Source organism: Paramisgurnus dabryanus, chromosome 12, assembly GCF_030506205.2.
Source record: "Paramisgurnus dabryanus chromosome 12, PD_genome_1.1, whole genome shotgun sequence".
In the NCBI taxonomy this organism is placed as follows: domain Eukaryota; kingdom Metazoa; phylum Chordata; class Actinopteri; order Cypriniformes; family Cobitidae; genus Paramisgurnus; species Paramisgurnus dabryanus.
Window position 1 is genome coordinate 17668624 of NC_133348.1, and position 18721 is coordinate 17687344.

The 18721-nt window shown below is 39.0% G+C and overlaps 1 protein-coding gene and 3 long non-coding RNA genes across 5 annotated transcripts in view; all 4 read right to left on the minus strand.

The window, feature by feature from the left end:
• The window catches only part of LOC135738810 (uncharacterized), a 58967-nt gene that overhangs the window by 17039 nt on the left and 23207 nt on the right, over positions 1-18721 (minus strand). The window contains exons 1-2 of one of the 2 annotated variants that reach the window (XM_065256931.2): positions 1092-1225; positions 182-496 (exon numbers count right to left, since the gene is read on the minus strand). The exons of the other annotated variant lie outside the window; for it this stretch is intronic. Coding sequence (XP_065113003.1) covers positions 182-496; positions 1092-1167 — 391 coding nt within the window. The 5' untranslated portion in view covers positions 1168-1225. Of the gene's footprint in view, positions 1-181; positions 497-1091; positions 1226-18721 lie in introns of those variants that run through there. 2 annotated transcript variants of the gene reach the window in all.
• LOC135738638 (uncharacterized) lies at positions 7029-10477 on the minus strand. Its single transcript, XR_010528729.2, has 5 exons — positions 10263-10477; positions 9636-9730; positions 8458-8588; positions 8316-8375; positions 7029-7790 (listed from the first exon to the last, which is right to left on the minus strand). It is a non-coding gene; the product is annotated as an uncharacterized lncRNA (long non-coding RNA).
• LOC135738639 (uncharacterized) lies at positions 10772-13124 on the minus strand. Its single transcript, XR_010528730.2, has 3 exons — positions 12524-13124; positions 12292-12448; positions 10772-12216 (listed from the first exon to the last, which is right to left on the minus strand). It is a non-coding gene; the product is annotated as an uncharacterized lncRNA (long non-coding RNA).
• LOC135738640 (uncharacterized) lies at positions 17769-18273 on the minus strand. Its single transcript, XR_010528731.2, has 3 exons — positions 18146-18273; positions 17914-18070; positions 17769-17838 (listed from the first exon to the last, which is right to left on the minus strand). It is a non-coding gene; the product is annotated as an uncharacterized lncRNA (long non-coding RNA).

Here is an 18721-nt window from a genome sequence, read left to right on the forward strand (position 1 = left end):
GACCTGATTAAACAAACAAAACTGGCCAGAAAAGCAAATTTATTAATAGAAATACAATGTTATGTTGGCATGTTATAAACTGATAATTCATAAATAGGTTAGGTAGAGTTTGTACAGATTTGATAATTTTTTAGAATTAGATTATTCTTTAGATTATATAAATTTTTACATAAAAACCTACCTTTATTGACAGACAAGCACAATCTGTCATTCTTTGCTACCTCTACATTAGTCTTGTTCCACTGTTGACAGTAGTAGCATCCGCAGTCCTCAGCTCTGACATTACTGATGTGTAGAGAGCAGTTAGATGTCAAACTCACTCGCTTTCCCCTTTCTAAGTTCTGTTTTATCTTGCCAAGGGTGACCAGCTCAATAGTATCGTTATTTTCTACAGATTGCCATGTAGTGTTTGTGCAGTTTGTTTGTTTGATCACATTATAGCACGGCAGTATCACAGTCTCTCCAACAACAGCATTCTTACTTGCTTCACCAGCACCTTAGGTTAAAGGCGGAGTCCACGATGTTTGAAAAACGGTTTGGAAAAGGAGACGGGCCGACTACCAAAACACACTTATAGCCAATCAAATCAAATCAAATGCCGGGTTGCGTATGTGTGGGGCGGGTCTATCAACGGAATGTCCAGATTCTATTGGGGTAGGGGCGTGTTTGTTTAGGCGATTTCAAATATCAACACTGGCTTTCAAACATCATGGACTCCGCCTTTAATGTGAACAAATTTATATGTTACATTATTTGGTAAAAATATCATTTCAAGTGGTGAAATTAAGAGCATAAAATAGTATAAATTAAAATAACAATAAACAACTCTAATAAACAATTTGTTCTAATTGCAGCGTTTGTGATTCACGCAAAGTCATTATCCTTATCTGTAAAAAGTGTGCACTGTCAAATAAAGCTTTCATTTAAAGCAAATCTTACACATAATGTTTAGCATTGTTGGACTAATCACACATTTGTTACATACATTTCCCTTACTGTAAATACAATTCATATGCAAATATATTATTATAAGAAAAGCTGTCAACAACCTTACAATTTGGTTGTTTTTACATGGCAGTGCATTTACTTACCTTTGAAATGATTGCTGCAATCTGCATTAATAAGTATGAAACAATGCGATAATAATATCCAAAGTAATGTATTCATGGTCAAAAATTCTTGTTTCTAACTGCAGCGTGTTCAGGGTTCCTGTATTTAAAGAAACAGAGGCGAGAACAGTAATAAAAGACGTGCCCATAAATGTACACTTACCCTTCTTTGTCAGTTTCACTTCCTCAGTATGTTCACCACAAAAGTGTCATTTTTAAAAAAAGAGTAAGAATGAAACTAGACCATCTGTATCAAGGGTGCCCAAACTTTTGCAACTTACAGCCCACCAATGACTGTTCAAAACATTCTGGGGACCACCTTTTTAAATATGATATAAACGCAGAAATCACAGAAAAAAATCATATGTATTGTGACATACTTTTACACCTGATGGTACACCTGTAGATGAACGAGGAATGTCATGTTTTATTCTATCAACTAAAAAACCTTTCTGCCAAATTCCTAATAAGAAATTATGTTTTATTTGCATTTATGGTCAAAATAACAAAAAGATTCAGATTTTGAATAGGCATACTGCAAAGAAAGCAAGTTCAAATTCATTTGTAACAACAACGAGGCTAATGTTTTATCATTTATTTTAGGAATAAGTCGAACGTGAATATTTGATGAAATAATCCTGATTTTGAATCACCTTTCACTTGTTCTTTCATGCTCTCAGTCTTTTACATTGCTGTTGTGTTGTGGTGAATTTATGTCACTCCTGAGGTTCACTGTTGAAAGTCAATAGACACTGGACTGGAATGATATCAACTGAAGTATCTTACATATCAAAAATGACAGGAAAGGGGGAAACCACAAGAGCTGAGGATTTTGCTTTCTTTCAGGGTATCGCACACAGAGCATTGCACACAGTGTGTTCGACTTTTAAATGTGGCTCAATGCGGACGTGCTGTTTGCACCCTTCTTCACACATTTTACTACATATGAATGAACATACATTCTATACATGAATATCAGCTGACGTCACTCACATCTCAAACTTGTCTTCCACCATTTTGAGTACCTGAGTATGCTATTATTACAATACTAAGAAGGCTTTACACAACATGATACTTTACCCCTGTTCCAAGATGGCGGCAGTTTTGACACATGATTAGAACCCCAAGGCGACATCTAGTGTGCATATCTATGGTAAGGAGGGAGGAGAGTAAAGATGAATAGCTCCTAAAGCACAGTTCCATAAAAATGCACAGATGATTTGTTGTTTTGTCGCAAGTGTAAAACAATATTGACCTTTTAGTTGAAAAAGGAGCCTCATATGAGATTAATTCATTCACATTCAAAAATCGATTCTTTATGTCTGGCAAAGATGGCGATCGGACACCATAACAGCCAAAGTCAGTTGTTCAAAACCTTTCTTTTTAGTAAACTCTGAGTGAAACCGAGTGAAAACATGGAGACCTTTGTATTTACCTGGGACAATGTGGCGTACCATCATTCTCAAGCAATAACAACATGGTCCACCCTCGACTGATATGTGTCTTCCTTCCATCCTATTCACCTTTCCTTAACCCCATAGAGGAGTTATTTCTGCATGGAGGTGGAAGGTTTATGACCATCAGCCACATGACCAGATGTCCCTCCTTCCTTGAAGCCATGCCCTACTAAAAAATCCAGCTAAGACCAGCATAAGCTGGTAGCTGGTTTACGCTGGTCCTCCCAGCCTGACAAAGCTGGTCAAGCTGGTCATGCTGGTGGGTCAGCTGGTCTTCCAGCCTTGACCAGCTAAGTCCAGCTAGACCAGCTTAAAAAGTGGCCAAAACACTGCTAGACCAGCTTGCTACACCAGCAAAACCAGCTTCCTACACCAGCAAAACCCTGGTTTTTATTCAAATTAAAATACTACTAGAATTCAAAATTCTCATGTTGAGTTGCCACAAAGCGATACTGTCCATTATTTGTCCCAATTTCGCAATAAACGAATCCAAAAGATTTCGTTCTGAAACAAATATAAACTCGCATGTGTGCCTCATGCTGTTTTCTGGAGGAATTGAAAGGCGAGTTGTGGATTATTTTCACCTCATTGACGGTAATTTTTAGAAATCTTTAGGATTAGTTTTTTTAGTCTTCTCAAACTATTATTTCATAACAGTGGCGAGGCTACGCATTCAGATTGATGGCTGGTCCACCCAGTCAAAAGAGACACAAAATATTTTATTGGGAAAGCAGAAGAAATCACACATAAATGATAATAAATGAAAGTCTCTTTAATACTAATCGCTCAAATACGCATCATTCAGAAATAAATAACTATTTATAGAAAGCTTATCTTTTGCATGTGTGTTTTTACAGTTTTTCTGACTTGCTAAAACACTAAACTCCAATCTCTGAACCAAATTCATAGCGGCCTAAACACATCTGTCAAATCATGCACTTTTTTTGCTAAATTCTAAACACACATTTCACACTGCAATGCACTCGTTTTATAAATGCTAAACACAGGCAGGCAAAAGTTGAACACAACTACAACACTGCTATCATGGAGTAAACACAACAACTCAAAATTCTACACACTTTTATCTAATGGTATTTTTTACCAATTGTGTGAATTGAAAACAATCTGAGAGGTAGATGAAGAGTATGAGGAAGAAAAGGACACCAGAGACGATGCAATTGGCAAAATTGGCAGTTGGATTGCTGCTTTTTTACAAAATACAAGTGCTGCTTACAGTCATTTTGAAAACTTACTATTACTTGCAGTACTTACAGTCAAGTATTCGCTATATTCAGTGAACTAAACTTGTGTGATTACAGTAATAGAGATTTTTAACAGTATTTGTCAAGTGTGTTGTTATGTAGGCTACAATAAACATGTATTTTTCTGTAAGCAGATGTCCTAAATGTTGTGTTTTCCATTTTTTAAGGTAGTGTCTAATGGATGCTTGTAGTGTTTTATATTATAGACTTATGTGTGTATGATTTGAAAGCTTAGTTTGATTTTGAGTACAAGTGAAATGGTTTTGAAGGAATTGTTTGATTTTGCTGGAAGAGTAAGGGGTTCTGTGAATTTTGTTTAAAATTGGGATTTGTGTTTAAAGTTTTGAGAAAATGAGTGATGGTTTCAAAAAATGTGTTTTAACAATTCAGAAAAACTGTAAACCTTGCAAATGTTTGCATACAAGCAATTTTAAACAATTTGAGTGCAAGATGTAAAAGTGAGCTGTTTTGTGTGCGCACAGACAATGACCCACACCAGGGCTGTAGCAGCTTTTCAAAAGTTTGATATAAACACACCAGAAACACGCGTACGTGCACCTGGGATGGAATTAAGCACCACCCTTGACACAAAAACACCCTCTCTTCCTTCATAGACCTCTTTCACAAACTGTAACATTCATTTTTTTTATTGCTCACATGTGAACCTTCCTGTGCTCTCTCTTAAACTGATGCCTCCAGCAACATTCTCTCCTAAACAAGGGTGCAGTGATAAAGGAATAAGGCTTTGGTACTAGCAAACCTTAGTTAAACTTGAAAAGTAATATATTAAATTAATGCAACAATATATAATGGTAATAGGCTACTGTTGTTTAATGTCAACATTTATCAACTTTCGGCTTTTAACTTCACTTACAGGATTTCTCTTGAAAAAGGTGTCAATCTTCTTCTGCCTCTTTCTTTCCTGTATCTTACTGATACTGCATGACAAAAAGATAGTGGTAAACTTGATAGTGACATGGGTCTGACAGGACTGTGACTGCTAAACTTTGGTCACTTGTGCCCTGAAAAGCTTTTTTAAACATTCATTCATAGTAACCTACCTGAAAAAGGGAGATGTAAATAAACATAAGTTCCCGCCACCCAGTCCTCAGCGCGAGCTGACCGATAAATCTAACACACCAAGAGAGGCGGGAACAGCAAATCATCAGCCGGTAACACTCAAAGCCAGCATCATGTTTGAGAGGGGAGGGGGAGAGGAGACAGCGGACGCAGCGCAGCAGACACAGAGCGACCAGAGAAACGAAGGAGCGTCTTTAGTAAGGGCGTTCTTGCAAAACTGCATAAAAAGTGTGGGTGTTGAACCCTCTCACCGGGAAAAGTGTGGGTGTTAAAACACCCACATCCCCCACGGGTGCGAGGCCCCTGACACACACACATACTTAAATAGACGCACACTCATAAGCGGACGCACAGAGAAATACCAGTCTTGGCACCTACACACTGTCAGAAAAAAGGTTTAAAAATGTACCTTTTCTGACGCTGGGGTGGTACCCTCAAAGGTTCAGTTTTGTACCTTTTATGGCTATACAGCACATTGAAATGTTGTACCTTTTGGGGTACAATATTATACCTTAAGGACCTATTTTGTACCTTAAAAGGTACAGTTAAATGTTTTGTACCACTAACATTTATTTGGTACAAAATTGGTCCTTAAAAGGTACACTAGGTCCTTAAGGTATAATATTGTACCCGAAAAGGTACAATATTTCAATGTGTTGTATAGCCATAAAAGGTACAAAACTGAACCCTTGAGTGTACCACCCCAGCGACAGAAAAAGTACAATTTTAAACCTTTTTGTCTGACAGTGCAGTATTCTCATAAAAACATTCAGTTATGTCTTAAAGTAAATGCAAACAGTTCAGAAAGAAATCAGATCTTTGTGGTGGTCTCAAAGTAGCATCTGCTTATGTTTGTGTCATTTATTTTACAGTTTTAACAGACGCTATTTCTCAATACATAGGTCACTTTTGCAAAACTCTTCACACAGTTCTCCTAACAAACTTTCAGCTTGGCCAAGCAGTTCATTTCACATTTAAAATGCACTACAACTACCAAAACACTTGGTCTCAAATCAACTCATTCTTCCAATACACTAGCAAAGGTTGACATCCGACAAACACACTTTGTCACCCACAAAACAATGACCTAAAAAACACTAACAACATGTAGCATTATACAATGTTTTCTCTGTTTATAATTCACTGCAATATATGTTACTGGAATGAATCAGACAAGATGCAGAATTCTTCAATATTTTAAGTAGTTTATTTAGTTTTTTCCACTCCAAGTAATTCCAAAATACAAGAATTTGTATACACACCATCCACTGATACAGATACAATAGTAATGCTAATCTACTCTGTCTTCTCCATTTGGCCAATTGTTTTTATAGCATTCAATTTTAAGATTTAAAATATAGGTCATGAAAATATTACTGTAGAAATGTAGCAAAATGCTGTCTTATTCAGTTTTGTATTATGTTATTGTTTTGAACATAAGTTTAACAGTTTTGAAAACAGTATGTAAGCATGTGCAAATTGGCCTTTACATTTGTAGCAGAGTGGTGCTAGAGAGAGAACATGAGCCTAAGATTTTAAGAAACTCCGACTACGCCACCCCGGGAATTGCACCCGGGGAAATCTCAATTTACCCCCAAAATGATGGGTGAAGGACACAGGTTCGGTCCCTTATAATAAAGTAGGCAGGAGACGTGGGTATAATGCAAAATGTTACAGAATTTTATTGATACAAATATTTAAAAACACTACACTCTTAAAAAAAATGGTTCTATATAGGACCAGAAATGGTTCTATCAACCGCTTCATATATGGAACCCCCAAATGGTTCAACATAGAACCACTTTAATGGGTTCATTAAAACGAACCCCAAATGGTTCTTTGAATCAAAGTTAGATGGTTCTATTTAGAACCATTAAAGGTTCTTTATTATTATGAGTAATTTATTATTGATAAGAAATTATAACCGATCCAGAAAATTATAAAAGTTTACTATTTATTAATTGTATTATACAGAAATCTGTATCTATAATCTATAAAAATTACTTAAAATCACATCTCTTTATTCTGTATTAGACAGCATTTTACATGTCTCATTTCATTCAACCATTTAGTTATTTAATTATTTCCATTAAGCATTTTCACTTTTTAATAAACATACATACGTTTATATATTATATATAAATAAATAAATAAATATATATATATATAAAAATATATTAGTATTATATCTCACAATCTAAAATGACAGATACCCAGTTAACATTACAATTAGACCAAGTAAAAAGTTGTACAAGTAAGGGATAATGTATTGGCAGCATGTCATCACAGAAAAAAGCCCCAACAGTTTCTTCAGGACAAATGTCACGAACACATTTAATCATTTATAAATTTAATGTCGGATATGTAATTAATAGACATTGATATTTAATTTTTGTGTAATATAAAACTGTACCTGTCAAAATGATTTGCAGCATTGGAGTTTTTAGTTTTAAACAGTAGTAGAATGTCACGACTGGCCAATCAGAATCTAGCATTTTAGAGAACCGTGTAATAAGAAATGGTTAATGTAACACATAAGATCAACACAAAGTTGCACAAACAGTCAATATATGATCAACATGAGTTATCACCTTAGCATGACAAATAACTACACAGACTTCTTATAGAAAGGGATTCCGTTCTTGGGAGTTTGTAAACAACAGTCTTCAAAAACACCCACACTGATGTGCACTGCTTAGTAAAATTAATGTCCAAAACATAAAAAAAAAGTTTAAAACATGTCAACATCACCAAGGAGGGTGTATTGCTGGAGTGACTGTCTGTCAAAAACAACGAAGGCTTGATGGCAGAGATCGCCATCTTCCAATCCAAGGACAAATGGGAATGGTTTTGTCACATCAGGCTCTCAGAAGAATCCCAACCTGTTGAAAACAGACAAAACACTTGTTAGAATGCAGGCAAAGACTCTAAATGCATGATGCAGCATTATTATACAAAACCAAACAATTCATATTTCATACACACAAATGTAGTGTCTAGTTTAATTGTAATGAAATGTATAAATTTCTGTTTTATTTCAATAACCTTACAATATACTCTTTGTTCATGCCAATAACTCAGATTCACAGTAATTTCAGATTCTGCCACGTCACTTTACCTGGCAGTAAGCCCAATTTTTTTGATTTTGCAACAACCTGCATACTTGCCCTTATTACTTAATATAGCCAACACTTTATTAGCATATATTATGTAATGAATAGAAGACTGGACATTAACGTTTGTCCCTAAAGTTAATGTTTTGGATGTGGGAGTGAAAGACAATTTTTCTTGTCCGAGTTTTAACTCTATTCGTACTTGTAAACATGTCTTCTTGCTAGTTCATAAACAAAATATTAAATGTTTTAGGTTGCTTGCAAAGCAAAGTGTGCAATACTTCCATTACTTACATAGACTTAAGATTTTCTTCCCACTGTTGTAGACAGGAGTTGGAATATCATCATGGGGTTCTGTAGAGATAAATGTTTAGGTTAAATTAGTAACTTTATTGTCATAATACACAGCAAACAACTATTGTATTACCAAGTGTACCTGGAGGTGATTTGTTGATGCTCCTGGTTCTTGGCTGGGAAGTGCAGGATTCTGTCTGGAAAATGCAATGCCCAAGTTTCAAATAGCTTTTCGGCATGGTCAGGAAATAACACAGAGAAGTCTGGTGAACTCTGAAAATGACAAATCATGCATTCATTTTCAATAAAACTTTGATGTAAATTTATGCGATAATGAATGCTATATGGGCTAGCTTGTCAGTGAACTACGGCATGTAGTTAACGGTGTTTCACCTGTTTTCAGATTATGGCAATTTACTACTAATCACAGAACCGGCTTTACCGATTAGATAGGCTTGACAATTTTATACAATTAAAGAGATAGTTGGGCCAAAAATGATATTAAACCCATGAATTACTCACCTCCAAGCCGTCCAAGATGCATATGTCCATCATTTTTCAGACTAACACATTTTCAGTTATTTTAGAAAATGTTTTAGATCTTTCAGTTAATCAAATGTAAAGTTATGGGGTCCACTCTTTCAAGGCCAAAAATTTTTGCATCCTTCCTTCACAAAATAAATCCATATGGCTCCACGATAATAAACAAAGGCCTTCTGAGGGTAATCCGTGCAGTGTTGTTGTAGAAATATAACAAAAATAACTAGCTTCTGCTAATGGCGCCATCTTGGTCGCGTCCGCATTTAAGATGAGAGCTGTCCTGAATACAGAGGAGTCTTGGATGGCAGTATTACCGGAAGCTAGTTATTTTTGTTTATAAAGTTTAAATATAGATATTTCTACAACAAAACGGCGTGGATTACCCTCAGAGGACCTTTGTTTATCATCGTGGAGCCGTTTGGATTTCTTTTGTGAAGGATGGATGCACATTTTTTGGACGTGAAGGAGTGGACCCCGTAACTTTACATTTGATTAACTGAAAGATCTAAAACATTTTCTAAAATAACTCAAAATGTGTTCGTCAAAAAAATAATGGACATATGCATTTTGAATGGCTTGGGGGTGAGTAAATCATGAGTTTAATATCATTTTTGGGTGAACTATTCCTTTAATCGTGCAACCTTACACACCACTTTTGAAAATGACATACTCACAGCAAAATAAGCAGGGATTCTTAATAAAGAAATGCTTTGATATGCCTCATTGTAATATCAACATATCACTTTAAATAATAAAAAAACAAGTGCATTTTCATGTTACCTGTAAATAACTTTGTAAAAGCTGGTATCAGAACCTCAAAGTGACATTGTTTTAGCTTCTCCAGGAAAAAATATCCATCTTTTATCCATCAGGGTCTGTGGAAAAGAGCCAAAACTGTGATTTAAGTGGGCATCATCAAAAACATTTGAAAAAGATAAAAATGTCTGTAACTTACACAGACCAAATGAGAGTTCACAATATGTGACCCTGTCTGTGAACTCAAGGCTAAAGTTTCATGATCTAAACATGATATTAAAAGCATCAGTTTGATTTCAACTTTTACAACAAACGATTATTTATTTAAAACGTAACTTACTCGTTTCTTCCTCATATTAACGTTATCTGTTTTAAACTGAATTTCTAAACCATTAGAATACGTTACATTCTAACGTTTCTAAAATTATTAAAACAAGCCATGTTTTAGACATATTTCATAAAACGTTTGATCAAACGAAATATTTAAAGCATTTAAAAGCAAGCATAAACATCGTTTAGATTTACTGGGCATTACAGACTAGCCAACGGAAGCTAATAAAACTAGTTTAATAACAGTTGTCATGTGAACCATCATTTTGCATACTTTTGCATTCAGAAATAGTTTAAATGATTAAAAACAATGATACAAACCTTTTCCTTCAAATAAATCAAAGATAAGTCGATGAAAAACCGTATGTCCTGAGGTGAATAGTAAACTCCCGCTTCATGTATCGTTGCAGTGAGAGGCAGAAGTTCAGCGTCTGTGTGGGGGAAGGGAGCAGTTCTCTCTGGGGAAGAACAACACTGACACCCGGTGGTCACGCCGGTAACATTCCGACTTTGTGTAATTAAACTTTAAAATTGGCGTTCACTTTACAAACCGACTGCAAATTTGAACATTATACATATATTTTCTCGCCTGAACTTATGTTTAAAACACATTTTGTGGACTAGAGAAAGTAATATTGAGAAACAGCTATGTATCTATTAAGCTGGCTCTGCTTCAAAATTACCCAACATATAACCCAACAAGTTGGGTTACACAAAAACTACCCAACACTGATAAAACAACCAAACAAAATAACCCAACTGGCTCACGTTTTTTAGAGTGTAATATCGTTTCAAAAATGTAGAAAGTTTACTTAGCCTACCTCAGGGTACCAACAAGCAGAAATGCCGGTCTGGAGTCCGAACTCCTCAGTTTGAAAAAAAACCTGTCACGTCTGGAGGCTCATCTTCGCTTATGGTGCAACGCATATATACGCCACCAGAGGGCACTTTTGCGATTATTTGTTTTTAATGCCCCTTCAGGTTAAATTAAACATTGACAATATAGAATGTACAAAATAAAGAAAACACCTGGTTATTCACCAAAAACGCAAACTGCACTGTAAGTTTCATGCTAATGTACAAACTTGCATTAAAAAGCTCACAGGAAATAAATCATACAATAAATATGAATAGCCTATTTGTTGACTCTCTCTTTATTTGACCACAGCTTATTGACACAAAAAGGTTTGTGAATGAGTTGTGTAGGTTTGTAAATGAGTTGTGTAGGTCTGTAATTATTGTGTAATCTTTAGTTTACACTTCAGTCACAAACGTGAATTATAGAACCATTTTAATAAAATGGGTTCTTTGCCCTCCAAGGGCTCTATATGGAACCCTTTTTTTGGTAAAAGGTTCTATTGGCCAAGTAAAGAACCCCATGGTTCTATATAGAACCTCAATGAACCTTTTTTTTTAGAGTGTAGATTAAAAAGACACACCAAGTACTCATTCTTTCCTTTAAAAGGAAAAGACACAATTTTAATTATAACAAAAAGGTTGAATCAAAACAAATAAAGAAAAGAGAATGTTACCAGCAGGGCTGAGGCTCCCAACGGCAGAGGACAGAGTTTAGTTCGAGCATGCACACTTCCACACAACCACACACACACCAAAGTGCACTCAAACCACACTACGAAGCACACAAGATGTTACACAGCACACGATGAGAAGCACCACCACCACTGTAGAATTTCCTGTCACCCGTGGGACCCCAGCTCCTGCGATAAACCAAAAATAAAGGTTAAAGACACTTAACAGAACATAAATTATAAACACTTTTTATAGATGGTTTAACTACTTCTCACATGACCGTTCTCACAACTCCTCTATAGTGACCATTAATACAATACACAAACAGAGACAATAAAACATTAGGAGGGTTAATTTCACATACCACTCCCATCTGTCACAGTGTGTTACTAGGTCCAATAGGCCCATACACCCGGGCACGTTACAACTATGAGGAGTCACGTGCAGCAAACAAATTATAAATACAAAATAAGAAGTTAACAAAAGAAACAAAATAATTAAATAGGTTGGATAGGGGAATCACAGAGCTCATTCAGGGCATCACTTAATCTTTAAACAAAAACGTTCATGTCCCCAACACATATGGATTTGAGCACTACGGTGCGATATTAAAAGATTGACCGGACACCAGCAGCACCCCTTAATGATGTCAACACGTGCGCACTGCAAGCTGAATAGCAGCGCTAAAACAGTGCGAAGAGGTAGGCGGCAGACCTAATCACAGCCCGGAACGAGAGGGAGAACCCTACAGCGGATACAGATATAAACGTTATAAATACACATTACTACTCTCACTTAAAGTTGCGGGTTGCACACTTACCGCTTCTTACGCCAGGCACGACACCTTACGGACACCGGCATACAGCTGTCATGGCAGCCACCAGTGCCCTGGCATACAGGGAGTCAACCTGAGAGACTAGCACTCTTAAAATCCATGGAACAGTGCTAACAGGCACCAGCATCGGAGCCAACACACACTAGAATTCACATTTAGTTTTAAAATCACACAAAACACATTAAAATAGCCATATGCTAAGAGCTAGCACGCTTACCTGTGACGACCGTCAACAGACACGGGGGGAGGGATCAGACATGACACATACACGGCATCAACCAATCAGCCCTTAAGTAGGGAGCCCTACTCTCCGATAGGTGAACACAGCTGTCAATCACCTTGTCCCACTACATTCCACCCCAAGTTTCTGCGACGTCGTCCCGACGGTGATGCAATTAAAAACCTACCTCAGAATTTAGTCCCAAGGACAGAACAGGGCATCAACTGTACTACCCACTATGCTAGACACGGAACCGGTGCCTGCTAATCGTAGGAGATGGTGTACTGACCTGCAGTTTCTAGTGACAACACACAAGCTTCTCATGTGCTAAGGATTGAACCAGATGGTTTCACCCCAGATGCTGAGGGACCCCATCTGAAAATGACTGACCTGTGTGTGTGTGGGGGGGGGTACCTCTCCTACCTATAAAACTCATCAGATGGTTTCACCCCAGATGCTGAGGGACCCCATCTAACAACAAATAACATGGGACCGATTAGTACCCAACCCCACCTAAAAATCGAAGTCACAGGCAAATACTATTGCAGCAATGCCCTACCTTTAGCTTATCCTCCTTACACTCTGAAAGAGAATAAAAACGTTTCCCACCCATCCCAAGGTAACTAGCCACAGGAACATCTCCTGGACTATAAGTGTAACCAGATGGTTCCACCCCAGGTACTGAGGGACCGCACCTGAAAATGACATGAGGGTTACAATACATCCCCCATCAGAGATACCAGTCACAGGCAAATGCTGCTCCAGCAATGCCCTAACTTTAACTTATCCTCCTTACACTCTCAAAGAGAATAATAAAAGCGTTTTCCCACCCATCCCAAGGTAACTAGCCACAGGAACATCTCCTGGACTTTAATTCTAACTGGATGGTTCCACCGCAGACTCTGAGGGACCCCATCTACCAAGGAATTAGGAGCATAGTATTACTTCGGTCATATCAACACAGACTTCCAGTAAACTGACAGTACCGGGGTCTACCTTTCCTACAGCAGGCGGTCCAACAACCCGGCTGGAAGACCAAACCCTAATGGCAAAACAGAACTGCATCACTCATTCAGAACAAATGACAATGTCACAGCCCAGGGGCTGGCGCTACTTTGCTAAGCCACGCCCCTTCTCAACTTCCACCTCGAGGAGGTCCCCAAAGCCAACCCAATGACCAGACAACACGAGAACAGGTAAGTATTAAAACAATCTTTATTTAAATATTTAAAATGTAATGGGGAAATGGGGAGGGGGAAATTAAAACTGGTTGCTAGCTCTGCCCTCCAGGTGGGCCTCAGCCGGGGGTAACGGGAAGCAAGGGGCCAACGGGGGTCCAGGACGTGGGACTCAGGCACCGCCGGGCCTAAATAATCTGTGGCGCGCTCCTTCTTCCTCCTGGAGGCAGAATCAAAACCAATTGAGTGTGGGGGGGGGGGTTAATATTTGGGTTGCGTACCTGGGTCCTTCCCGTGAAGGCTCTCCCTTGTGTTCTCACAACTTGTGCAGGTTCCTCACAACTCCTCTCTTATCCCTCCACAGGTATCGACTTGGACACAGAAGCACAATTTGTAAGCTTCAAGATGGCGCTCACCTCTCAACTGGACTCAGCGTACCGCAAGTACAGGTTTTCACTCTGTTTCTCTTCAGAATAATCACTCTCTCTCCTCTTCTCTCCACAGGGATCATCTTGGACACAAAGCACAGTTAATTTGCTTTACGATGGCTCTCACCTCTCAGCTGGACTCAGTACAGGTACAAGTACAGGTCTCACTCTGTTGCTCCTCAGAATAATCACTCTCTCTCCTCAGGTATCGTCTTGGACACAAAGCACAGTTAATTTGCTTTACAATGGCTCTCACCTCTCTACTGGGCTCGGCGTACCGTAAGTACAGGTCTCACTCTGGTTATTCACTTTCTCTGTTCCTTCCTCCACAGTTATCGACTTGGACACAGAAACACAGTTATTTGGCTTTGAATGGCTCTCACCTCTCTGCTGGATACAACGCACCGTAAGTACAGGTTTCTTCGATCTCTCCTCAGGTTATTCATCTTCTCTGTCCTTCCCTCCACAGGTATCCGCTTAGCGAAACGTCTGATGGAGTAAGTCGTCTGCTACGTGGCGTCGGGAGCGAACCCTCTCGACGGCTGTGCGGTGGCAGGGGGGTGGAATAACTCAACGTCTCACCGGGCCGAGCGCCTCCCTTTCCTACTGCCGTCAGGCGTTCGAACGCTGGACAGGGGCGCCCCTTTGTAGAGGCCACGGGACGATGAGAATCACTTCACCTCGCTCTCTGCAATAATAAGACTCGCACAGTTTACAGTGTTAAGTAGTAATAGCCACAAATCGTACTCACGATGCTGCTGCTTCTCCAGCTCTTCGTTGACCCTCAAACCACCCACCAAATGTCTAGGCGGGACAGGATCGTCTCGGGGCACCGTGCTATTTTCTAAGCTCTGAAACACGCTCACAACATATGCAGGGTTAAGTCAAGCTAGGGCCAGCAGCCTCTTGGTCTTCCTTTAGCGAAGTGCGTGAAAGCGGGGGTCTGTCAGACAAGACATACGGCAATCCACAGCAATATACAACACCACGTCAAACTTAAAGGTTTTCACAGCACAAAAGACTCACCCACCACGCTCAGTGCACAAAAAGGACTCCCGTCTTCCTTTGCTTCACTTTAGTCAGATCTGGCGATGGATAATGCGGCCCAGCTAATGATGTCGTCGTTGTGACTGCTTCAGTAAAACATCCACTCGGCTCACCCACCACGCTGTAATAGGGGTAGGGCCGTTCTCTTTCTCCTGAAGAGAGTTAGCATATACCAGGTCAATACAACAATCACTTTCGCTTGCTCTGGTACTCACAGCGTTTGTCGGTTTAAATATCCACTTTCACTTCGTCTCAATCCGTCATATGTTCGTTCTTCTCATCACCTTTAAGGTTTACAATGTCCTCACCATTTACTGTTCCAGCCTGTGAGAGAGAGAGTTAAACAGCCACAAAACACAGCGTACCAGCGGGCACAACACAGTGCTTACACACACCCAAAAGGTCTCCTTGACTGTGAATAAACTCAGCCTTAAGTACTGCTTTGTTCAGCGTATCTTCCAATCATCGCCCGCTGTTCTCAACTAGGCACAGGTGCGTTGAATTTCCCAATCTTCTCCCTTACGACGCTACCGGAAGTCCGGTGTTCGGTTCTTCCGGTCTGAGCTGAAACACTTCCGGGCGGAACCAAACTTTCCCAACTTTGGTTCCGCCCCCTAAAAGATCGTCACCTTGTGACAACAACACCTGAGTTCAAGGCGTCTATGATGTGCCACGTCAGACATACCCAAAACCCACCCATAGAACGCAGTTGGCTCTCGACTTAACCCATGTTAGCAGATCCTCCCTCTCGTTCCAAAAATAATTCATTGTCTACCTTAAATTACCAAATCATTCATTCACATGACTTGCATAGTTAGGAATGACCCAACCGTAGACGTAAATTAAAAATACATACTCGACGTGCAGACCCACCATAAGGGGAGATTTCTGGTGCCTGGTTTCCAAACACTACAATGTACACATAAAACAGAACAAATGCAAGCATAACAAAAATTCCCACGCCTCTGCACTACAAAGGGACCCTGCCGACTACGCCAGATTGTAGCAGAGCGGTGCTAGAGAGAGAACATGAGCCTAAGATTTTAAGAAACTCCGACTACGCCACCCCGGGAATTGCACCCGGGGAAATCTCAATTTACCCCCAAAATGATGGGTGAAGGACACAGGTTCGGTCCCTTATAGTAAAGTAGGCAGGAGACGTGGGTATAATGCAAAATGTTACAGAATTTTATTGATACAAATATTTAAAAACACTAGATTAAAAAGACACACCAAGTACTCATTATTTCCTTTAAAAGGAAAAGACAGAATTTTAATTATAACAAAAAGGTTGAATCAAAACAAATAAAGAAAAGAGAATGTTACCAGCAGGGCTGAGGCTCTCAACGGCAGAGGACAGAGTTTAGTTCAAGCATGCACACTGTCGTGGAATTTTAGCCGCATCAAATAATACTCACTAAGAGTCAAAGTCAAGGATCACACAGACACACTGTCGACAGAATTTTCTTTGTCTGAATTTAATATATTCTGCAGAATAGGCTCTCACCCCCGTGGTGCTAGAAGTTTAAAAACCTAAGAGCCCCGTTTACAAGGTTGAGCACATATTTATAGTAAGATACTGAAAAAACACAGTCATCCCATCTCCGCCCATGATCCAAAGATTTCATCATAGTTCCAGCGTCACTTAGAAAATAAACCTTCAATTTATCAATGACTAAGAAACCTATCAGTTGAAGCACATCTGGTCAAATAGAAGAAATTATTTTGTTCTCAGTGAAACTACCGTTTACTGAGTTTTTCCACTTGTTCATCATTTGTTACTTAAGTCATTCACTAGCCCCCCTTTATCTTATCTGGTAGGACTTTGCATAATGTTCTAGTCTTTGGACATTTTACTACTGAACAGATGGAAAGAACAGAAATCTTTCACTAGAACAGGATTTTCCATTTAACAATTATAAGTTCATAAACTATAATTAAAATGAAAATAGAAAATCTTCCACTACAACACTTCCACACAACCACACACACACCAAAGTGCACTCAAACCACACTACGAAGCACACAAGATGTTACACAGCACACGATGAGAAGCACCACCACCACTGTAGAATTTCCTGTCACCCGTGGGACCCCAGCTCCTGCGATAAACCAAAAATAAAGGTTAAAGACACTTAACAGAACATAAATTATAAACACTTTTTATAGATGGTTTAACTACTTCTCACATGACCGTTCTCACAACTCCTCTATAGTGACCATTAATACAATACACAAACAGAGACAATAAAACATTAGGAGGGTTAATTTCACATACCACTCCCATCTGTCACAGTGTGTTACTAGGTCCAATAGGCCCATACACCCGGGCACGTTACAACTATGAGGAGTCACGTGCAGCAAACAAATTATAAATACAAAATAAGAAGTTAACAAAAGAAACAAAATAATTAAATAGGTTGGATAGGGGAATCACAGAGCTCATTCAGGGCATCACTTAATCTTTAAACAAAAACGTTCATGTCCCCAACACATATGGATTTGAGCACTACGGTGCGATATTAAAAGATTGACCGGACACCAGCAGCACCCCTTAATGATGTCAACAAGTGCGCACTGCAAGCTGAATAGCAGCGCTAAAACAGTGCGAAGAGGTAGGCGGCAGACCTAATCACAGCCCGGAACGAGAGGGAGAACCCTACAGCGGATACAGATATAAACGTTATAAATACACATTACTACTCTCACTTAAAGTTGCGGGTTGCACACTTACCGCTTCTTACGCCAGGCACGACACCTTACGGACACCGGCATACAGCTGTCATGGCAGCCACCAGTGCCCTGGCATACAGGGAGTCAACCTGAGAGACTAGCACTCTTAAAATCCATGGAACAGTGCTAACAGGCACCAGCATCGGAGCCAACACACACTAGAATTCACATTTAGTTTTAAAATCACACACAACACATTAAAATAGCCATATGCTAAGAGCTAACACGCTTACCTGTGACGACCGTCAACAGACACGGGGGGAGGGATCAGACATGACACATACACGGCATCAACCAATCAGCCCTTAAGTAGGGAGCCCTACTCTCCGATAGGTGAACACAGCTGTCAATCACCTTGTCCCACTACACGTTCAAAGAGTTTTGGCAGTTGTTAAGTGATAAAAGAATTCATGATATTTGGGAGATGTAGTCATTGAATGCATTTTTTGCCAAAGCAATGATAATTGATTCTCAGTTTAGCCCACATAGATTTCTGTTGGGCTCACTGTGTGAAGAGTTTTGCAAAAGTGACCTAAGTATTGAGAAATGTGTCCTAGCGTCTGTAAAAAACTGTAAAACCAAAACTCTTTGTACATACATGCCAAGTTTTTTCAAAACTGTTAAACTTATGTTTAAAACAATAACACAATACAAAACTGAATAAGACAGCAATTTTGCTACATTTCTACAGTAATATTTTCAAGACATATGTTTTAAATCTTAAAATTAAATGCTATAAAAACAATCGGCTAAATCGAGAAGACAGAGTAGATTAGCATTACTATTGTATCTGTATCAGTGGATGGTGT